We start from the raw sequence: 21,717 nt of genomic DNA on the forward strand, positions 1-21,717 counted from the left end.
GAAGAGTGGCGATTGTTTTCCCCACCAAGTCACTGCTTAGAGTGAAAGGACCGGCGCCAACTGTTGCTCTCTCTTTCGAATTAGGACTTTAGCTAGGTGAGCTATACACAGATCGCGCGTTGACCGAAGATGTATGTTTATATTCTGGCTTTTCAATCACGTCAGGGCAAAACTATTCTGCGAATGATTCAAATTCGAATTTTTTTTTGTCATGCACTTGTGTCAACACTCTTAACAATTTACTAATTAGATAATGGGCCTTGGCTGAGGATATGAAAAGACCTTTAGCCCTGATATTTTGATATATTTCGCTAATATTTCGTCCGATTAGGCGGGTCGTAGTGAGTCCTGGGGTAGTTTTCTTGAGTATCATTCACAATTAACATAGTGCAGTCGTAGTTCAGTGCGGATGTTTGGAAATACGAATACCATGCGAGCGTTCACAACCGATTCGTACAGTGGTAAACCGCTTACTGTGAACGCTCGCATGGTTTTCGTGTTTCCAAACTTCTGCACTGTATTACCACTATCCCTACCACTGTACTTCCACTACACGTACTGTACTAAGTCAATTGTAAATAATACTTTACTTTGAACTTAACTCAGGGGTATGGGATCCCAATTTAGAATCGAGTTGGCATAGTAGAATACTGCAATTTCCTCACGTCCCCATCAGATCCGCTTACCGGGCTCTTACCCACGGAGCAAAATCCATAAGGTCGGTATCACTCCCCTTAGTCAACGTAGTGGGTCCGTTTCTGCCTGTTTCCTCCGACACAGTATAGTCCGCTTTCAATTTTTTCTGTATTGTTTGAAGGTAGGTTGAACTTAGTTTAAACTTCGATTCAGTGTTTTAAATCGGAGTAACTCAAAATCAATTTTAAAATGTCGGTCACAGTCGGGTTCCGGAACGCATCTCGGGCGCGTTCATCGCATGTCATTAAGAACACGGAGTTAAAAATAGTTCATATAATAATCACAGAGGGCAGTAGGATCGCGACACTGCAGCAGACGTTGGCGATTTCGGAGTTCCTTTTTTACTCTCTTTCCACCCCAGAGAGGTGAGTGTCGTGTCGTACTGGGAGCGAATAATCCGTAATTTGGTAACAAGGTGCTGTTAATAGGATAAAATTTTGTATTATAGAGGCAAGATCATAGTTCCCGAAGGCAAGATGTGGTCCTCATTGATGGAAACCGTCAAAAAGAACCCTTTCGGCTCTCCTTTCATCACAGCTGACTGCCAGGCTCAGCGCGAGGATGGCCAAGCCCTTGTCAAAGGCCGATATATCGCCGCCGCCAACGCGGCAGAAGGCGGTGAGTTGTATTAAAATAAATAGTAAGCATGTTTTCACAGCATTTTGCCCCTCCAAGCTTCACCGTTTACCGCGCTCTTCTGTCAAGAAATTCACCCGGTGGTTCCCGACGTCTGACTGTCGCATTGAAGGCTGCAACCACATCGATTGAGCGGTTCTTTTGTCGGTTAAAAAACTCACATTTTGTGTTGGAATAGTTTTTCTGTGGTATATTTTCTTAAAAAGTTTTCTTCTCTTTACTCGAAGCAAGTTTCATTTTACAACCGTCCTCCTCCACGACCCTGAAGCGTGCAATCGAGGACAAACGGTTGCATAATGGCGACCATTTTGTTGCGAGAATCTTTCAGAGCCAGGGCCTTGGATAAGCATAAAAATACACTTGTCTTTTTGTAATTACATTTAGAATAGACCTGAATTTAAGGATCTATATTTAAATTGGCACGCAATCGATTGTTTGTCAATAGGACGATCCTTGAACTCGTTCTAGATTTAAATTTTCATTGTACCGTATACGTTACGTGCGTACCGGTTGGCTAATTCGATTATTCTTTTTACAGGCATTTTGCCCGACATGTATTCGATCAGTAGACTAACACGTACTGGACAATTAAAATCACGTGAACAGTAACTTTCGCATGATCAATCGGCTGATTCTGTCATGCGAATTTTTTTAAAGCGTTATTTTCGCATCACTTTCGGTTATTTCCGCAAAATAAAAAATAACGCACATCAATTGTTTAACCTGTATATTACGCAAGCCTTACATGTAGATTTTTGTAATCTGCAGTGAGATTTGTTAAATGTAATTCCGACCGTAAGTGATTAGCCCAAGGATTTATGAAACAGATTAATTACAGTAACTGATTTACTTCTGGCTAAAGCTGCTTCAATTTTTTACTTATTAAATTAATTTTCTTTCCACCAGACATTATTGTTTTCTAAATCTGAGATGAAATATATGATGACAGTTGAGAAATTGGTTCATCTGACCCTTAATCCATAGTTCAATTTATCTAAGTGCATCCCTTAGGGACAACAATCCATAGTTTTGGAAATTTCATTGCCTGAATGATTGTTGCTACATTTTATCAATTATAACATTTTTCTTTACATATTATGTAATACATTGGTTCTCAATTGAATGGAGTGCAAGTCAAACACATTAAATTAATGATAATTGGAACGTACCTGGCTTTGATTAGGAGTCAGAAATATACTTCAGGAGAATTTTCTTTCATAAAAATTATACCTTGCAACTTTTACAGACAGCTGCGAATTTGGCTCCAACCAATACTTCGCGCTATGCGGGCTTGGAGGCATCTTGTCCTGCGGTCTTACCCACACTATGGTTACCCCCCTTGATCTGGTCAAGTGCCGTATTCAAGTAGACCCTGCAAAATACAAGTCCGTCTTCAATGGATTCAAGGTAAGCCAAACACTTTCACAAAAATTTATTATTTGTCGATCCTCTGTAAATATTTATGCAAAAAATGTAAAATGTAAGCAATATATCAATTTGTAATATTCGACAGGTATCTCTGCAAGAGGGTGGCGTCAGAGCCCTGGGAAAAGGATGGGCTCCGACTTTCTTCGGATATTCCATGCAAGGAATGTTCAAGTTCGGTCTCTACGAAGTCTTCAAAGTTTACTATTCGAATCTAATCGGAGATGAACTTTCCTATGAATACAGAACAACACTATACCTCATATCATCCGCATCTGCAGAATTCTTTGCTGACATTGCTCTGGCTCCTATGGAGGCTGCCAAGGTTATCCTCAATGATATATTTATTTCCTGCCTCCTCTTGAAATCCTGTGACACATAAGATTTTGTTCAGATAACATAACCAAGATTGGAATGTTCGCAATCTATACCCAGATTTTCTCTCCCCCTCCTCAAGAGTCACGATCTTTTCCTAACAAGTGAGTCCGACTCTGCCACCATTTTCCCACAATTCTATAAATACTACTGTTCTAATGAAATTTTCTTCTTTCTACATATTTAGGTCAGGATTCAAACTATGCCTGGATACGCAAATACTCTGCGCGAAGCGCTGCCTAAGATGCACGCCGACGAAGGTCTTGGAGGCTTCTACAAGGGTTTGGTGCCACTTTGGCTCCGCCAGATCCCCTACACCATGATGAAGTTTGCCTGCTTCGAACGTACCGTCGAATTACTGTACAAGCACGTCGTGCCCAAGCCGCGTGTGGACTGCACCAAGGGTGAACAGCTCGTCGTAACCTTCGCTGCTGGTTACATTGCCGGTGTCTTCTGTGCCGTTGTATCTCACCCCGCTGACTCGGTGCGTAATTTTTGATAAATTCGGTTATTCTTGAAGAGATTTTCAGTCAGAATTGTTGGCAATCAAATCCTTGTCAATTGTTTCAATAGGTTGTGTCCAAGTTGAACCAAGAGAAAGGAGCCACAGCTGTTGACGTTGTGAAGAAACTTGGTTGGGGCGGATTATGGAAAGGATTGGCACCCAGGATTGTCATGATCGGTACTTTGACGGCTGCCCAGTGGTTTATCTACGACGCAGTCAAGGTATGGCTGCGCATGCCACGTCCACCACCACCAGAGATGCCAGAGTCGCTGAAGAAGAAGTATGGCGTCGCTTAAGTGTCAAACGAACAAAGTAAGACAAAGAAGAGAAAAAAAGAATAAGTGAAGAATAAGTAATTAACTATGCATAGAAGATGAAGCTAGACCAATTCAATTCAATTATTATAACCAGTCACGGTTTGATACTGTTATTGTGTCTGGTGAATTTTATCAATACTCTCATACCACGACTCATTACTGTTAACGGGTTTCTATCCATCGCTATATTCGTGGATCTTTCACTAAAAATGCCCAACATCGCAATAAAAAAAAAACCAGAACGATACAGGCTACCCATTGATTGTACTGTTCAGTATTTGTAGCCATGAAAGTAGTGAAATTACATGACTAATAACTGTGTAAATTATTATAACTACGCGATAACGAACCAAGTTGTCATGCAATCATTGCTGCTTTGTAAATAGGGTGATCGCTAGAAAATAAATTACTAGGTTCATCGTATAAACATGTTTTAATCTTTCTTTCCACTTCCTTACAAATATACCCATATAATAATTCGCTTCATCGTATAACATGTCATAATCATTTAGCTAATCCAATCACAATTATTCACATTTAAGTATCAAACCATAATCCTGTTACAGCCATGTTTCTATCCACCATCTCCTCTTATACGCGCATTTTTAAATTAGTCGGCTCAGCGCAAAATGTTGACTGATTATGAAACCTCACGCATCGCTTATCAGTAAACCTTAACTAAAGAATCTTGAGACGAGTTACAATACATTGTTATCACAATGCTTATCATTAGGAACTCCCTCAATTTTATACTGTCGCAAATTTGTACAGCAATTCATATATAATTGAGTTTGACGGTATAAGTCTTTACTGAAATATTACGAATCAAAACTCTGTGTCTCCTTCAACTGGTTGGAATCAAGGAATGTAATTGAGTTCACTTCACGATTAAATGTCATAATTTCGTGGAACAGATTCAACAATAATATAAAAATGGTAATTTTGGACATAATTTCTTTTATGAGCACCAATCAAATTACTGGCACAACTTCACATCGATTGTAAATTTAAGGTAACTGCAGTAATCACATTTCAACTGGTTGAAAAATCGATAAATATCGTATGTTTTTTTTGCTGCATCTCAGTATCATTAATTACAGCGAATAAGAACTAAGTACTTGTGTTCGTTGCATAGCAAACGCGTTTTGAAAATTTTCTAAAATAGTATTCACCAAGTAACAAAGAAGTATAAATAGTAGAATACGAATCAAGTATTTGCTAATATTGTCGGATGATCTACCGTAAAAAAATATATTTACATCACGACATGTTATCGTATGAACGGTGGTATACCTAGCAATGAATTACAAATAACGTATAAAAATATACATCTCTTAACGAGCATAGAAAACCTAATAATAATTCGAATAGGCCGAAATATGAGTTGGTTACGACAAGTTGATGATTTTTCGTGAAGCATCAATCTATCACTGTGTACTCGTCTTTCGGCTAAATACTCGTTGCATTTTTAAATAGCGTAGCAATTTGTGTAACGTAACACTCTGCGCTAACAAGAAATATTGCTAGATAGTATACTAGAAGACCGAAATTCTACAAGAAATCTTGATATTTACGAGACTTTTTTTTTCTATTTCTTTAGTGTCTGTTCAAAGCAAATATGTTCGGAACTTTTGAACGCGCTCATAGCATAAGAGATAATAATTTGTTGAATAGCTATGTTGTATTCTTCTGTCATTTGAACAATTCGTGTTGAGTGAAAGTAACAGCGTCGTGCACACCGACAAAAATTTTAAAACTTGGCTCCTTGTTCTGAAATTGATCACATTTTACTATCTGTTCAAAAACGGGACCCGAGCAGCCAGCTAGATATACGGGAATCTCTATTTTCTCAAACTCTGTAGTGAGAAATCTGAGTGTATTTATACCACTGGGATCGATGTAACTCAGAGCGCTTAAATCTAGTATAATACACCTGAGAGCTTCTTTATCCTCACTACCAAGAGGATCGGGATACAATCCTTTTTTAGCGAGTTTTCTTCTCTCTTCCACCACCTCGCGCGGTACGACTCCCACTAGTTTGAATAATTCCGACTTCAAATGTCCGGAATTGGCAAAATTCAAACCACCGCAGTAGTGGAAAATTTTTATTCCACAGAGCTCCGTTGTCTGTAATTGAAAAATGAATTTGAAGTAAAATGAGTCGTGGGTGTTCGTATTTTTGCCAAATCTTTGACAGCTTGACTTACACCCTTGAATCGTCGCAAATCCAAGTACAAATCTGTGTTTGGAATGTGACCCAAGAGGCATGTGTATGGCTTGATGGATTGCACAAATATGCTTGTCAATGAAACAAGCAATCCGACGACTAGACCAATGTCAATATTTACGAGGACAACCGCAAGGAAAGTGACAATCCAAACAGCAGCATCCAGTTTACTTAGTTTCCAAAATTTCTTCAATTCACATGCTTGTAAAAGCATTCCCTTGAGTGCTACCTGAAAGTTAAACACATTCCGTAAGATTTCTTGCAATATTCTTAATGCTTATGATTCATAATCTATCAAGTGATACCTACAACAATAATCGATGCGAGTACGCATCTGGGTAAAGGTTCAAAAAAAGGTCCGATCCAGAGAAGAATCGTCAATAATATTCCACATGACACAATACTGGCGAGTTGGCTTTTTCCACCAGTTGTCTGCTGTATCAATGATCGACTGAGGGAGGCAGTGACTGGCATGCAGGAAAAAAAAGATCCAACGATATTACTGCTCCCCTATAACCAAATGTGGTGCGTGGTATTGAATTTTAATCTCTGTACGTAATTAAAAAATATCGAATAGATGCTGAATCATGCGCGAATCAAATTTCAATCATATCTCGCAAATTAAAAATTTCACCATTGCTAAGAGCTCTTGATTGGAATTCACTTCGTAGTTTAACTTCTGTGCAAATATCAATGCCATTGACATCGTTATAGTATACGAGACCATGGTTATCGCAATACTCTCGAATGCTATTGCAGGCAGTAAAGAGAAACTGGGAGGCTTCGGTATCGGCAGTCTGTAAAATGATGCATTTATTTTCGCGTTATTTACACGCATTTTCTGGAAATTATTCATCAAATTAGTTGAATTTCATTTTTATACAAACCCTGTAGGAATGTCACCAACAGTTCGGATGTTGTAGACCTCTGGTAGATTGCCGTAATTAGATATTAAAGTGCCAGTAACAACAGCCACTAATTCAATCGGTATCGGTATGCTGCATCTTTTAGCAATATATGGCTGTAAGTCATCAAATTTTATACTTTTTATGAACATTTCATGAAAAGGTGCAATAGACAAAATGTAATTTAGCTGAGACTTGTACCCACCTTGATTATTTCATTGTTAAAAACCATGATTATTATCGCAACTGTAGAGATTATAGCAGCAGCTATATTCACATTTGGTAGTTCGTTGAAAATATCTATGCAAGACTGAAAATGAATTTTTTTTTAAATCCAGATTATAGGGTAGAAATAAAAGGAAAGAAAGCAAAGATAAAACAAATCTATACTTAATTAATTAGGACTTACGAATATTAATTTGAACATTGACTTTTGCTTGGGCAGCTGTAAGCCAAGGAGATCTTTTATTTGAGATATAAGTACCCAGACAGCAGCGCCAGTAGTGAAACCATTCACCAGAGTCTCACTGAGTAAGGTGCTGATTATGCCTAGTCTGAATAAGTACATTGCCAGCTGAAAACCCCCGAATAAAGTAGATTTATAAATTGCAACGTACGATTCACGTCTTGTATTTAACGTATTTTAAAGAATTACTCACCTGAAGTATTCCCACCATAAAAGTGACGGTTGTAGCCACCTCGATAGGAGTGTAAGTAACCACTGGTACATCCGATGCTAACGTAGGGTTTGTCACATTTGATTGAGCCAATGCATCTGGAAAAGTGGCATGAGCGGTGACCGCCTTCCCCGTCATCAGACAAACAACAGCGAACGTACCTGATTTTCAGAGAGTGACTTGGTCAGAGGAGGATTTCAATGGTAGCGTTGGTAAAGTTTCGATTGAGGTATTCCCATCTCACTGCAGTAAAAAAAAGTCTCTATCTCAGAAGGAAAATTTTGAGAAGAAGAGTGAGAAAGAAATGGACTTGGCGTTGATCGATTCGAGATAATTGTGCTAATGTCATGTTTACCCATTGAAACGTGCTTCGAAGTTCCTAAGAAAAAGTAAACTAATACTGGGAAGAAAGCCATGTATATGCCTACGACCGGTGGTACGTTTCCAAGCAGAGCGTACGCCATTCCCTGGGGTATGTGCATGATGGCGACAGTCAAACCGGAGATCAGATCGGAGCAGATGTCTTTTTTCCATTCGTAATTTCTGAGCCAATTTAGCGCCGGTATTGTGGAAGTAATGCATGACCCACAGCTTTTCGATTTCACAGACTCTTTTGCGTTCCTAACAACTGTAGTGAAAAAAACGACAATGCAGTTATCACTCTATAAAAATTCTTTTCACAAGTAATAATTGCTTTGAATAATAATAACAGCTGACAGATGACTTGCCAGTGTTGCGTTTTTTTGCTCCTCATTCACTCAACAAATTGCTTTTCTAAATTGGGCTATCAGCGCTGGTCTAAATACTCACACGAATTCTTCGGCCTCTCGTAGTGGTAAGCTCTGTTCAAAGCGTCTTGTTCATAGAGTGGTCTTTCGACTTGTAGCTGCCTCAGCACTTCGTCTTCCTTATCCATGCTTCCTGTTGAATTTGCAAAAGACAAACGATTAATTTGTGGAAAAAATTAAGAGGGCTGTTAAGATCTTTTAAAAAACAGTATCCAGGTTTTGAAATTCTGTCGCCGAGCTTTTGACGACAATCTCAATACTCTGCCTGTGGATAATCAAAAACTAAATTTCTATGTAATTCGCTGTATTGCGGGATCTATAATCAAACCGATTGATAGATAAGTAATAATCTGATGTGAAAGCAGCTACATAATCATGGGTAGTGTTTGGTTGCTTATCTTTTTCATTCTACCGCCTCGGTTACATGTCGAGCATTAACGTTTGCTCAAAGAAAGTTACGTAATTTGTGTCCACAAAAGATTGAGACTGCATATACGTAATATTGTTGATGCGGATTAGGTGGATTTGAATCGAGGGCTTTTATCATTGTCCACGCTTTCTATTCTCAACTAAGACCGCAAGGTTGTTACATTTTACAGTAAACAGTGAGGGTATAATCAGAATGGCTAAGACTAGCTGGAATAACGATTCAAAAGAAATGTAATCAGATTCTATAAAACTATTTGTATTGATGCTAGAAGAGAGAGAAAAACAATTATAAAGGATGTTTTCACCAGATATTTTTAGTTTTATTTCCAAATTGTGCGTTTCGTGACTTTTGCAAATTCAGCCGCTGGCCAAGCGTCAACAGAAAAATATTCCGCGTTGCAAATTTTAATGTCATTTAACATTTCGTTCTTCAAGAATTCGAAGGGGGGAAATTCCTGGCGATTACACATAACCTTGTGGCGTACGTGAGACAGAAGTGAGACGGAACTATAATAATACACGTGAACTTGGTTTTGAGTTGCGAGAGAGAAATTCAAACTGACAAACAGCTATGCAGCACATAGAATCTATTCACCTATCCTTATATTCGTAATTGTGGTTTATTTCACACCGCGAGTACCGCGGATCATTTACCGTCAATTCGCCAAAGAACTTACAGAATACAGATTCCGTAATACTGAACTGCTGAAAAAAGTGTTTGACACGTAAATTTCAACCTTGTAATTTATTTTTATCCACCTTTCCGATAGTTCAGGTGTTCTACAATTATTTTCTTCAGCTTTTTGCAATGACATTGGATTCATCTATCATTGGCTAAATTGTGAACTGAATCTATGTTCTAGGAAACGGATTACAGAGAAAATATTATCTTTGGCTAAATTGTAAACTGAATCCTGTGTTCTAGAAAACAGATTATTACAGAAATCAATTGACGCACGCATTAGGCACGCGGGATTCGGTGTACACTTGATTAATAACATCAAAGTGCGGTGACCCGATGACATTGTAGCATAGAATTCATTTTACCAGATGTCCTTTGTTGTATTGCATTTTAGTATAATATGTATGTACAACATAACATCAATGCATAAGAATGTAAGAAAAGAATAAAACTCATCCAGTTATGTGACCTACTCATCGTAACGTGATGTTCAAAAGTGAAGAACACGTGCAGCTGTTAAATTAATTTTCCTGCTCTAGATCGTAAACTTATGTGTTTACCGAGTTTGGGGGATTCACTTCATTTACCGCCTATATTCATTACGCATCAACACTGATCACAGTGCGCGTCACCACTTACGAAATAGAAAACGATTTTTTATGTTGATCAGTTGTTCGAACCATCATCAATACAGGCGGAATAGAGGACTGTAAATTAAGTCTGTTTGTAGCAAAGTCAACATCTTTTCTTATGATACTCGTAGCTTCTTGCTAATTTCAATTTAGTTGAAACTTGAATGGCACGTATATAGTCGCCTTTGTTTGCTGCACGAGCTGAATTAGCGACTTGAAAGCACGTTTCGCAATACCAACTTTATACGTCTATCCATACTACATACATCATAAGGATCAGTAAGCACTGCCGAAAAATAATTTCTTTACAGCATTCACACTTCAGGCATCAATAGCTCAGAATTTGTATACAAAATGAGAAGATCAAAGAAATTGAAATGGAGTTGTCACGCGGTATTGTGTCGATACGTACGAGTACATCATATAAAATCTTACAAAGTTCCGCGTACTGCAATCATGGGGTATAAACGTTTATTACAGCCGTTGGTAAAGCTTAAATCAACTAAATAAATATTAATTTATGCATGCAATTAGTGTGTTAACGGAAATGCGTATTAGAGAGCGAATTAATTCAAGCATCATGCAGCAAATTATAGAATGGTTAATTTTCGTCCAAAAATTCTTGTGCGTATTAAATAAATAATTACAACGCTTATGTAATAGTAAATCATACGATTCTGGTAAATCTTAACAATAATAATTGTTATTACCTTCTGCACTGTAACTTTTGATATACCGCATATAGGAACGTATTATTCACCTGGATGCAACGATGTCCTTTATAATTTTTTTTGTCTATCAGCGTGTATATTACACGTATTGTTTTCTTGTGTATCGAGACAAATATTATAATGATAATTATCTACAATTTTTGAATACTACTAAGAGTTGTAATTACAATTATCGACTCAAATTATAATACTGAACGTTATAATCCGATCTCACGACTCAGGATTGATCAATTATTGTTACCGCAGCGATGTATTACAAAATGACCAAAGCCGCTGCTGCTGATATCTCATTACCACGCACTACCACCACAGGCACAGCGACTTCTGAAGCCTGCACCGTTTAGCTGCCAGTTTTATTTACAAAGACCCCACACGTACACAAGCACGTTGACTGAAGGTTGACTTATAGGCTCATACGAGTGCTGTGTCGATAACACACGTCGTTGACCATTCGCTACTCAATTCTGCCGCAGCTCCTCATTTATACCACGAATAATTATTACCGCCGTTCTTCCCAATTGCCGCGGTTCTTTCCATTTCTTTGTATACATGATTATTTATTAATACCTGTAACACAGCACAATTTTCAATAAACTTTTTCCACACATTTGTTGTGCATGCATTAATTGAACCGCGTGCGTACATTTGTTATATATATTATATAAGTATACTTGTATTGCCTGCTGTCGGCATAGACATCGTGGTATACAGATTAATAACGCGGAAGAGACGTCCAAACAATACACTCAAACCCATTAACACAACTATCTAATAAACCTTATCAAACTTTATTCCTACAAATTATCAATACGTCAGGATTAGTTATATGCTTGTACTAATTATTTCTAGCAGATCTGACGAAAAGATTATAACAAGTGGTGTACTGCTTAATCTCGTTACATATTGTATCGTTCCAAATTTTGAATCACATACGGCGAATAATCGATCACATTCTCACTGCCTCGTTTTCCAGGCTTTTAGTATCTTATTTTTATCGTAACTCCTCGGTACATATAGGTATATTGCACAGTCGTGAAATAATTCTCACAAACTGATGCATCAACGCAGTGAGCGCTATCGCAGGCAGCCAAAGTTATCGAGACGTGTGGCAAGTTGCCTTGGTTTAGGCTCTATTTGCCAGGATCACATGTTATGCGATTAGTTCGTCACGGGCGTAATACTAACATTAGTGGATTAAACTGTAATGACTGCAAAAATCAGGCACGAATGGCATGAACGAGCGAATGGATGAATACGAACTGAATTATTCTTATCTTAACAACAGATTACGTTAAGAACGAGAAGATTATCACAATTCTTTTTGAACATTTGTTTTGTACTAATGTGTCATTAGTCGATACGTGCTTAGAGAAATGCATGACAGGCTTTCGAGAGGTTATGTAATAGTTAATTAATTTTGAATCACCGGAGAGCCAGGATGACAGGATAGTGCAATACTTTCATCTATAAGAAAATATTCGCCACTCCCAAGTACCGTATATTATTAATATTTTATGTAATTCATTCCCATTACTAGAAGCCAAATTTTATATTTTTCGCACCTAACCTCAAAGCTTTCACGGTAACTTTATGTGTCAGTTTTGCATAGACGAAGAACATTCCACTTATCTGGAAAAACGAGATATGAATATGAATACTATTTTTAAATTTGACGTTAACTTTTTTCTCTTACGCTACAGGTATTCGTTAAAATATAATCATGTCAAATGATAAAAACACCCCAGTAACCAAGCCCGGAGATGGTTTAAGATCATTGCGAAGTACCATGCTATTCAGAGCCATAAACTATGAGCTTTATGTAAAACCGGTGCGTTTACTTATAGTAACATATTATTCATCACAAAGATATATTCCAATTTATTTCAAACGGCAGAGAAGGGGTTTTGGTCAAAGGTTGATTCTCACCATACATTTTTGCTGTGTTTGGTATTCACTCGGTACACTCAAATCTTCAGATACTATTTAAAACAATGTATTTCACGATACGTGTTCAAGGCCTTCAGTGACTTCTGCAGTGCTGATTTACAGATTTATTTGAATGCAAAATGTAAGATTTTAGTTCCTTGTTAAATGGAACAGCACTGAAGTATGTGTCATGTATCATGCTAAGTACTTGGCTGAAGCAATCGCCACTTGCACTGTTCGGACGATTGAACGTCTGTTTGCTCAAGTCAATGTATACTCTTGATAACCTTATTGATAAAACCAGGATTATCATCAATATATGATGCTGTTTGAATGAAAATTGCACCAACAGTTTCACACGAAATTGTTTCTCGGTGTCTCAGTATATCTTGTGATACTTTATTCGAATAACTATTTAAGCACGAAATATTGTAATTTCAGAATGCTGTAATAATGGCACTGGGTGTTCTGGCTATGACTGGATGTGCCGGGTATATTTTTTACATGCGCAGCAAGTATGAGGAAATGGGCTATTACTCGGCAATTGAAGAAGATGGCAAAGAAACGTTTAAGAAAAGGAAATCAAAATGGGACGATTAAAAACTTAGTAATTTATTTTCTTTTTTTTTCTGTAGGTTCTTGCCGACGCTTTTAACTGTAATATTTACTATACTTCAAGGAACTAGATATAGATTTGAAGATATTTATTTTTGGGCAATTTTCGTTTATAAATAAATATGTAATATATAGACTTTATTTATTCTATGTGGGTTTATGTATATCATTAGCCGCATCTTATTCATGATCTGTAATTATCATCTACAGTCTACAGTCCGTTGTTGAACGGAATAATACATTTTTTTCAAATAACATTTGTAAAGCATTTTAATAACTTATTTTCCTCTTGTTTATATCACCCGATAGTAAGACTGCGAGGAAATATTAATTACAAAATTGAAGAGTATAACAATTAAATGCAACAATCAAATATAGACACAATTTTTGGTTGGTGTTTTAAAGCTACGTAACCATCTTCTTGTTTCTTTTTTATGGAGCTAAAAATGCGACTGAGGTATAAAATACATATTTTCTCTAAGTTTACGTCTTATAGTTGACCTTAAAAATTTTCCTTCAATACGATGAGAGGCTGGGTTTTGAACTGTTCAAATATGTTACCAGATATGAATGAAATTTTACTTCAAACATACCCTTCAGATAATTATCTTTATAGTAAGAGTAGAAAAATTCATACCAAATTCGTTGCAAACTAATTCTGAACACCTCGATGGTTTGTACTATATTCTGAATGATGATTTCTATCAGGTGAAAAATCGTATCGATTTTAGAGTTGCATGTTTTGAGTTGAGTTCTCTTTTTCTCCTTTTTCGACACGCATGTAATAAATGAGTTCAAGAATACTTTACATCCGTATCTCTGTTGCGTCTATCGGTTCCGTATTTAAATTTGCAATATCAAACGTTTTGAAATTTCTTCATATAATCTCTGAGCATGTCGGTAAGTGAAGGAGTAAATGTTTTTAATGATCAACATCTGGTTTCTTACGCTGTAGGGAATCGTAGCACGGTATCATGTATAGCCTTTGCTACATAATCCAGGTTATTCTCATTAAGTCCGCACATGTTAATCCGTCCGCTACGTAACAAGTAAATATGATAGTGGTCCATAATGTGCTCAACTTGACGTTCTGGAAAATATAATTATTCGCTTCAACAAATTGAAACTCATTACTCATCTTATGTTTTCACGATCAATTGTATAATACTTGCCATTCAATCCAGTATACGAAAACATTCCAATCTGCTTTATGACGTGCTCCCAAGTTCCGGGGGTTCCCAATCTCTGCAATCTCTCGTACAGACCTGTTCGCATATCCTTTATCCTTCCTGACATCAAGCGAATATGGCTTTTCCTATTTATTCGAGTAAATAATTATTAATAAATAGAGACGTTGATGTAAAATACTTTGTATGACACATCAGAGTCCCACAAAGTTACACTTTCAAATTTCCTTGTGGACTGCTGAACTTGTTACCATTGCTCAAAGAGGTCCGGGTCATTGAGCACAGTCCCAACGACACGTGCACCATGGTTTGGTGGGTTACTGTACATTCCTCGAACGATAAGAGTCAGCTGAGATTTTACCTCAGCGACTTCTTTGATGCTCGACATGACAACAACCAAGTTTCCAACTCTCTCGTTGTAAAGGCCAAAATTTTTAGCAAAACTCTGCGTGCATAGCATCTCCATACCTCGGTCGACAAAGATTTTTACAGCAACTGCGTCTCGCTCCAAATCGCCACTCGCAAAGCCCTGAAATGACAAACTCAGAATGAAAAGTTTCAGATGAAGTGAAATATGCAGATCAAACGTGACGTGAATAAACAATAGCGATACCTGATATGCGCAGTCAAAAACTGGGAACAGTTTTCTTTCCTCAACAACGTCAGCAATGCGCCGCCATTCGTCTGGTGTTGGATCACAACCAGTTGGGTTGTGAGCACAGGCGTGTAAAATGACGACAGCATTTTCCGGAGCATCTTTTAAGTCGGCGAGCAGACCCTCGATGTCTACTCCTCGAGTTACCGGATCCCAGTAGCGATATTCGCGTATGTTCTTGAAGCCGCCATTGGAAAATACCAATTTGTGGTTTTCTGTGATTGTGAATGATGAAATTGATTTATTTAATTATTTATTCAATTATTGGTTGCTACTTCTGGTTTTTTGTGATCTTGAATAATAAAATTAATTTATATTTTGGTCACCCCAAGTTGGCTTGCTGCAGTAGAATGTGTCCAAATGGAGGATTCGAGAAAGGAATTCAGCTGCCAGACGCAAGGCCCCGGTACCAGAAAGCGTTTGGACTCCGAAGGCACGGCCTTCCAGAAAAGGTGCGGAATCTGGGCCCAGAAGAATTCTAGTCGCAGCCTGGCTAAATGAATCTAATCCCAACACAGGCAAATACTCGTGGTTTTGCGTCTCATCGGTAGCCAACTTGCTTTCAACTTGACGAACAACCGGCAGTACCCAAGGCTTACCTTCGTTGGTACGATATGCTAAAATTATAAAAATAGAACGATCACAAAATTTTATTTTGTACAAAAAAAAAAAAAGAAGATATTCAACTTCTTATTAGTATTCTGTTCGACGAGTGTAAAAACAGTTGCCAAGATGATTCTAAAAGTAGAAAAGTAGCTTACTATTCTTACATCAGACCATATTTTTTTTATGCCAGAAGCATAGTTCATATTTTACTGAAATTACATTGCAATGTTTTCATCTCAGTGAATGAAATTTTTCAATTGCTACTACATTAAGCGGATAAGCAGATAATTTTTGTTTTTTGATAAAGTCCAGGTTTCGCAGCTCATCTAATTTCCAACTGATCACGCAATCACATGCTACACAGTATATAAAAACATCTAACGATACAGATAAATCCAAGATTATATTTCTTTATGACAGTTACGTAATCCCGGTTATGAACTTCAAAGTCTTATCTGTAATAAAACGTCTAATCATCGAAAGAATATTGATATTACAGTAGTTAGATTAATCTGAGCAAAAGTTTCGAATGTTAATGGTGTAATCCATCTCCACGAAAAAGAAAGCATTCCAGATGCAGTTGGAGAAATTTTGTGAAATTTTTCATTTTATCAAAGCTCTGAAACTTTTTTCATCGTTTGTAGATCGGCTGAGCAGCCTGCCTGATACAAAGATTAATGTTTATTGCATCGCAAGGACAATGTGTGTACAGCTGGGTAAATTACATAATGTGAAGTATATTGGTATTAGCAAAGGTCAGTCAAGGGTAAACATTAAATATCTATAACACATGACTTTGCGTAGGTGATTTCTGAGTGATTGGTTGAATTAAATGACAAGCGATAATCGTAGCCTTGTGATTTTTAAGCGATTAATTAATGTTTTTGAATTTAAACTTGAAAAGTTCAATTGACATTGAGGAGTTGACCGATGTGGTGGAAATTGAAGATCAAACCTATAGCTTGAACTAGTTCAATTTGATTAAATTCTGGATTAGACATACCGCCAACAGTCAAATTCACTTTCGGTTCATGCGGGTCGTTCTGGAAGGCCTTCGAAAGGGCAAAGACTTCGATAGGAGGTCCTAGTTTGACGTCGGCAAATCTGCTCGGCATTTTGTTAGCTGTGTTTGATCTGAAATAAAGAGATCAATATTGATACTTGCGTCGATATTACTGATACCACAATCGCGGATTTTATCCTTATATGTAATTTTTTTCCTATATATCGTTTAACTTCGATAACTTACTGGCTGATGGTTTGACGGACAACGACGACAACCGGATGACGTTAATTCTCACGCAGAACGAGAACCGTGAACGGCGATGTTATACTCAACAAAGTGGCACCAGTCCCTGAAATCAGGAAATACGTAATACTTTGGAGATAATCGCAACTGTAGATACCGCGCGGCGATACAATCGTATTTTTACGTAATCTGGAACTCCCTACTTCCAACGTCACGAAGCGCATGGTTCCGGTTTTCAAGGTATTCTCTTCTTTTTTTTTTTAATGTCAATCTCTTTATAGCAATTTTTATCTCGGGACAATATTTACTGTGTCGTTATCATCGCGCTCACTCACTTGTCAGACTTCCGTCAACATTCAGTATAATTCTTAAATTTTGATAATTATTATATTTTTCGTACATGAATTTGAGAGAAAAAATATGGTCATTTCCAGTAAAACAACGTACTTTTTCAGTGTGATTTAAATCGGTACACGTCAGTCCTTTTTAGCGCAATGTTTTCTTATGATTGTCGATCAGATCAAAATGCGTATATTAACGCATGCATGATGTAAGTCACGTGACATCGGTTTTCAAACAGCGCGGGAACGAATACATGAATCGCATTTTTATACTTCGACTCAACTGTTCTGATATTTGGTATCAATCAATCGATGCGCGAGTTTCTTCCGTTGTAGCCAACGTATTCTGCATACGTTTAAGTGCATACTGTATGCACCGTATCGTATGATCTTAAAGCAAGACAAGTGAATAATCGGGGCGGAATTCGCATCGTCATATCTGTTGAAAAAATTGTGCAAGAATTGAGACTCAAGAATGCAATACCGATTGAAAGAACCGATTTGTATTTTCATCAATGAGTATATCCATCTTCAATCAGAATTCTAACACGTTTAATAATCATTTGAAGAATCATTCATGTCGTGTATTATCAGTCGAGTAGGTAGCCATAGAGTAAAGAGATACCAAGAACGTGAGCCGGGTGTCTCCTGTCAGCCAATCGGTGTTCATGGAATTTGTCGACCGGGGAAAAGCATAAATGATTCCTAAGTAGGTGTGTAGGTATATCGGTTCAGTAATGCGTACGTAGCCCGTTTTCATAAGAAACATCGACCCAAATTAATGCTGTAGATGTACTTTACGAATAAAATCGCATGACATGTCTCAACGGCTGGAATTAAGTAAACATTTCTTTATAACTATTGGAATATAGGATTGATAATTTCTCCTCTCAGCTTCTTCCGATTATATTTGACAGCCAGAGGTGGGGGTGTTTGACGCCATATTGGCAACTTGTGACTTTTGAGAGACAGACAGCCGAGTATAATAAAAAAATAACCAAACTTTACCCAGCGTACGTCGAAAAATAATGCCTTGGAGTGTGTTTGATTGATTTCATCACCTATCGCCAATCGACCATCGATATCTTCACGGTATTAAACCGTCCCCACGACTTCGCGAGTCTGAGTAAAAATGGTGAGTCTCTGTTAATACAACACGGCACTTTCCATGTTGTTGGTTAACGATTGCTTTACTCGTTCACTCGATGCATTCGCTGACTAGGTCAAATATTACCGACAACTTTATCTTCATCTGTTTCATTTGCTTGTTTTTCAACTGTTCAGAGTTTCTTTGGGTTTGGGCAATCTGCCGAGATTGAAATCATTCTAGATGGTCACGACACTAGGAAAACAGCAGACATCAAATCTGAAGATGGAAAAAAAGAACGTCACCTGCTCTATTACGATGGTGAAACAGTGTCTGGAAAGGTAATGAACCGATTCGATTACTGTTCAAAAGTTTCTATACTAAATCTCAAGAAATAAAATCTTATATGCCATTGTATTAGGTTTTCTATAATATCAACGGTCAAGTCGGTTCGCACCTATTATTATGCAGATAAGCTCAATTAAAAATAATCAGGTTTCAAATATTACATCAATAAACAGTTATCAATATTTGAAATTTTACATTTTTGCGTTCCTCCATTTGAACATGTGCGTGTATCTTCGTTCCAGATAAACGTGAGCCTTAGGAAAGCTGGGAAGCTTGAACACCAGGGTGTAAAGGTTGAGTTCATTGGGCAAATTGAGTTGTATTATGATAGGGGTAATCATCACGAATTTACGAGCCTTGTTAAAGAGCTGGCCAGAGCAGGGGAGCTTACGCACAACACCGTTTATTCATTTGAATTTGCCAATGTTGAAAAGCCATTTGAAAGTTATACGGGATCCAACGTCAGGCTACGATATTTTCTCAGAGTGACTATTGTCCGGAGGTTAAGCGACATTGTCAAAGAATCTGAACTTGTTGTACACACCCTTAGCTCTTATCCTGACATGAATAATCCGATAAAAATGGAAGTTGGAATTGAGGATTGCTTACACATTGAATTTGAATATAACAAAAGCAAGTGAGTACTGGACCAATATTGTTCTTTATATTCTTTTTGGATTCTGTGGAACCTAATTCACTCTTCTTCAATTATAACACGATAATCTGTTGTCTTATCACAATTTGTTTATTCATTTTACAGGTACCATCTGAAGGATGTGATAGTTGGGAAAATATATTTTTTGCTAGTCAGAATAAAGATCAAACACATGGAGATAGCAATTATAAAAAGAGAAATCACTGGCTCTGGTAACTATAACGTTGAGAGTTAAATTTTTACAGTAGACTTTTTGTCATCGAATTGCAAATCATTCGCTTTTCATACATTGGGCAGTTTAGTCATCCTTTATCAGCATGGTTGGATACGCCCACCATGACAAGCTGACAGTGTCTTATAAACAATTGTTCATCACTTTCAACGTCCACTGAATTTAAATTTGATCACAAACCATACGATATGCTCAAATTTCCCTTTTGCAATGCTATACAATAAAGAGGAAGTGAAATATTCTTACCTGTTTGAAAAAAATTGTATGCATTACGTTTTCCTATCATTTGGCATGTTGTTGCTTTCTCGCATGTTAAAATTGAAAGTAAAATTTTGTGTTTGTAATGTTGACACGCTGGTTATTACATAACATGCTTAAGTCATAACTAGAATATATATTCGCAGGGCCACACACATTCACTGAGAATGAAACAATAGCCAAGTACGAAATCATGGACGGTGCACCTGTAAGAGGGGAGTCTATACCCATCCGAGTATTTCTTGCTGGGTACGACCTCGCTCCAACGATGCGTGACATTAATAAAAAGTTCAGTGTCAAATATTACCTGAACCTGGTTTTAATGGACGAAGAAGATCGCCGATACTTCAAGCAGCAGGTTCAATGCCAAAACATAATTCCGTTTAGAAATAATCACCACTAGTGACGTTTTTTTCAGTGATTATATCAAGTCCCGAGTATTTTTGGGATGTGGTGATTTTCAAAGCAGGATAGATGCTGATATTTCCCTGAAAAATATGTTTCGATAATTATTGCAGGAAATAACGTTATGGCGAAAAGGTGAGAAAAGCCGTAAATCGCAATCTGCCTCACCGCATATGCCCTCGCATCTGGTTTCTGCGGAAACAGGCTTTCCGCAAGGCGTTGCTCCGAATGGACCTCCGTCCGGTGGGTCTGGCCCAGAGGCTGCACACAGTATTAGCGGTACAGAAGAGATCCAAGCTCCAATCGAAGGAATGACACGAGAGGAAGGTGATGGAGAAGGAGAAAAAGAAACAAGCCCGGAAAACAATTGAATATTTTCTTCAGGTCTTTGAGGCATAGAAAAATTCTGTTGATAATTAAGAATTAATCGACGTGGAGTAAGGCGAAAGAAATTAAGAGGGAGGAAGAAAATCAGAGAAAATGTGGCAGAGGAAGAGAGAGAGGTAGATAGAGAGAGAAATAGAAATAGACAGAGATATTCAAGATTACTAGAGAGAGAAAGTTGTTTCAACGAATCGATAAACGGCAAAGCCATTGAGTTGTCAAAACTCGGTGAAAAAAAAGAAAGGAAAATCTAAAGATTCAGCTAACGAAATATTCTTGCCCTCCGGTAATTTTGCACCTGAACCGATTGTTTCATACCTACAACAATATTGCCATCAGTAGTATACAACTTATCAGCAAGCCGCGTTCAGTCAGCGGCACAATTAGTGGAACACCTTTCCAGAAGAACTACTACGACTGGTCGTTCGAATATATCATTTTATAACGTTATGTTATATTACTGGGAAAAAAAAAAAAAAAAAAAAAAAACAGAAAATGCTGACCCAAGAATTAAGTTAACCGCATAATATTACTTATAATATAAGAGTCTCAAACTTGTTTCTTTAGTTCTCTGTGTCTTCGATTTCTCGTTTTTCATATTTCTTGTTAATTTGTTGTTGACCAAAAAGAAAAAGAAAAAAAATAATATGTGAAGAAAACAAGGAAATTAATTAATTAATTACGAACCATTATTATTCTAATTGTCAAATATTGTATATATATATAATTATATGATATGCAACC

The 21,717-nt window shown here is 37.4% G+C and overlaps 5 protein-coding genes across 14 annotated transcripts; 3 read left to right on the forward strand and 2 right to left on the reverse strand.

Annotated features, from left to right (window-relative positions):
- Positions 1 to 1,144: 1,144 nt before the first annotated feature.
- Positions 1,145 to 3,964, forward strand: LOC124409666 (phosphate carrier protein, mitochondrial). The gene is made up of 5 exons (XM_046887437.1): positions 1,145 to 1,314; positions 2,579 to 2,739; positions 2,846 to 3,082; positions 3,320 to 3,616; positions 3,706 to 3,964. The coding sequence occupies exons 1-5, from the start codon at positions 1,173 to 1,175 to the stop codon at positions 3,931 to 3,933; spliced, it is 1,065 nt and encodes a 354-aa protein (XP_046743393.1). The 5' UTR covers positions 1,145 to 1,172; the 3' UTR covers positions 3,934 to 3,964.
- Positions 3,965 to 4,368: 404 nt separating this feature from the next.
- LOC124409658 (solute carrier family 26 member 6-like) lies at positions 4,369 to 13,274 on the reverse strand. Of its 7 annotated transcripts, none has more exons than XM_046887424.1 (11): positions 12,952 to 13,274; positions 8,574 to 8,684; positions 8,119 to 8,391; positions 7,746 to 7,924; positions 7,496 to 7,660; positions 7,292 to 7,396; positions 7,069 to 7,202; positions 6,816 to 6,978; positions 6,491 to 6,691; positions 6,162 to 6,410; positions 4,369 to 6,081 (listed from the first exon to the last, which is right to left on the reverse strand). In XM_046887424.1, the coding sequence occupies exons 1-11, from the start codon at positions 12,956 to 12,958 to the stop codon at positions 5,647 to 5,649; spliced, it is 2,022 nt and encodes a 673-aa protein (XP_046743380.1). In that variant the 5' UTR covers positions 12,959 to 13,274; the 3' UTR covers positions 4,369 to 5,646. The 7 variants fall into 7 exon arrangements, with proteins under 7 accessions (XP_046743380.1, XP_046743379.1, XP_046743381.1 ...); XM_046887423.1 differs by lacking the exon at positions 12,952 to 13,274 and adding an exon at positions 11,005 to 11,219; XM_046887425.1 differs by lacking the exon at positions 12,952 to 13,274 and adding an exon at positions 9,576 to 9,655.
- Positions 12,231 to 14,267, forward strand: LOC124409670 (small integral membrane protein 8). Of its 3 annotated transcripts, none has more exons than XM_046887444.1 (3): positions 12,231 to 12,246; positions 12,726 to 12,853; positions 13,393 to 14,267. In XM_046887444.1, the coding sequence occupies exons 2-3, from the start codon at positions 12,746 to 12,748 to the stop codon at positions 13,549 to 13,551; spliced, it is 267 nt and encodes an 88-aa protein (XP_046743400.1). In that variant the 5' UTR covers positions 12,231 to 12,246; positions 12,726 to 12,745; the 3' UTR covers positions 13,552 to 14,267. The 3 variants fall into 3 exon arrangements, with proteins under 3 accessions (XP_046743400.1, XP_046743398.1, XP_046743399.1); XM_046887442.1 differs by having other exon boundaries at positions 12,233 to 12,607; XM_046887443.1 differs by having other exon boundaries at positions 12,233 to 12,516.
- LOC124409662 (aspartate aminotransferase, cytoplasmic) lies at positions 13,643 to 17,452 on the reverse strand. Its single transcript, XM_046887432.1, has 8 exons — positions 17,434 to 17,452; positions 17,264 to 17,369; positions 17,018 to 17,148; positions 15,735 to 16,025; positions 15,367 to 15,623; positions 15,005 to 15,282; positions 14,739 to 14,881; positions 13,643 to 14,656 (listed from the first exon to the last, which is right to left on the reverse strand). Exons 3-8 carry the CDS (start codon positions 17,127 to 17,129, stop codon positions 14,511 to 14,513), a joined length of 1,227 nt encoding a protein of 408 aa, XP_046743388.1. The 5' UTR covers positions 17,130 to 17,148; positions 17,264 to 17,369; positions 17,434 to 17,452; the 3' UTR covers positions 13,643 to 14,510.
- On the forward strand, positions 17,312 to 21,436 carry LOC124409664 (vacuolar protein sorting-associated protein 26B-like). 2 transcript variants are annotated; one of them, XM_046887434.1, is made up of 7 exons: positions 17,312 to 17,503; positions 18,522 to 18,739; positions 18,889 to 19,032; positions 19,282 to 19,676; positions 19,800 to 19,906; positions 20,331 to 20,542; positions 20,703 to 21,436. In XM_046887434.1, the coding sequence occupies exons 2-7, from the start codon at positions 18,737 to 18,739 to the stop codon at positions 20,958 to 20,960; spliced, it is 1,119 nt and encodes a 372-aa protein (XP_046743390.1). In that variant the 5' UTR covers positions 17,312 to 17,503; positions 18,522 to 18,736; the 3' UTR covers positions 20,961 to 21,436. The 2 variants fall into 2 exon arrangements, with proteins under 2 accessions (XP_046743390.1, XP_046743389.1); XM_046887433.1 differs by lacking the exon at positions 17,312 to 17,503 and having other exon boundaries at positions 18,324 to 18,739.
- The last annotated feature ends 281 nt before the right edge of the window (positions 21,437 to 21,717 follow it).

Source organism: Diprion similis, chromosome 8 (assembly GCF_021155765.1).
Source record: "Diprion similis isolate iyDipSimi1 chromosome 8, iyDipSimi1.1, whole genome shotgun sequence".
NCBI lineage: Eukaryota > Metazoa > Arthropoda > Insecta > Hymenoptera > Diprionidae > Diprion > Diprion similis.

Excerpts from the sequence above, each read along its gene's own strand:
- LOC124409666 (XM_046887437.1), top strand. The coding sequence starts at position 1,173 with ATGTGGTCCTCATTGATGGAAACCGTCAAAAAGAACCCTTTCGGCTCT. Across the intron at positions 2,740-2,845 it reads CCGTCTTCAATGGATTCAAG|GTATCTCTGCAAGAGGGTGG; the intron begins GTAAGCCAAACA and ends AATATTCGACAG. Across the intron at positions 3,617-3,705 it reads TATCTCACCCCGCTGACTCG|GTTGTGTCCAAGTTGAACCA; the intron begins GTGCGTAATTTT and ends TTGTTTCAATAG.
- LOC124409658 (XM_046887422.1), bottom strand. The coding sequence starts at position 9,562 with ATGTGCTGCATAGCTGTTTGTCAGTTTGAATTTCTCTCTCGCAACTCA. Across the intron at positions 7,203-7,291 it reads TTAACAATGAAATAATCAAG|CCATATATTGCTAAAAGATG; the intron begins GTGGGTACAAGT and ends GATGACTTACAG. Across the intron at positions 6,082-6,161 it reads ATTTGCGACGATTCAAGGGT|ACAACGGAGCTCTGTGGAAT; the intron begins GTAAGTCAAGCT and ends TTTCAATTACAG.
- LOC124409670 (XM_046887444.1), top strand. The coding sequence starts at position 12,746 with ATGTCAAATGATAAAAACACCCCAGTAACCAAGCCCGGAGATGGTTTA. Across the intron at positions 12,854-13,392 it reads ATGAGCTTTATGTAAAACCG|AATGCTGTAATAATGGCACT; the intron begins GTGCGTTTACTT and ends TTGTAATTTCAG.
- LOC124409662 (XM_046887432.1), bottom strand. The coding sequence starts at position 17,129 with ATGCCGAGCAGATTTGCCGACGTCAAACTAGGACCTCCTATCGAAGTC. Across the intron at positions 16,026-17,017 it reads AGTGAATTTGACTGTTGGCG|CATATCGTACCAACGAAGGT; the intron begins GTATGTCTAATC and ends TTATAATTTTAG. Across the intron at positions 14,882-15,004 it reads CCGGACCTCTTTGAGCAATG|GAAAAGCCATATTCGCTTGA; the intron begins GTAACAAGTTCA and ends TCGAATAAATAG.
- LOC124409664 (XM_046887434.1), top strand. Across the intron at positions 19,033-19,281 it reads GTGAAACAGTGTCTGGAAAG|ATAAACGTGAGCCTTAGGAA; the intron begins GTAATGAACCGA and ends TCTTCGTTCCAG. Across the intron at positions 19,677-19,799 it reads TTTGAATATAACAAAAGCAA|GTACCATCTGAAGGATGTGA; the intron begins GTGAGTACTGGA and ends TTCATTTTACAG.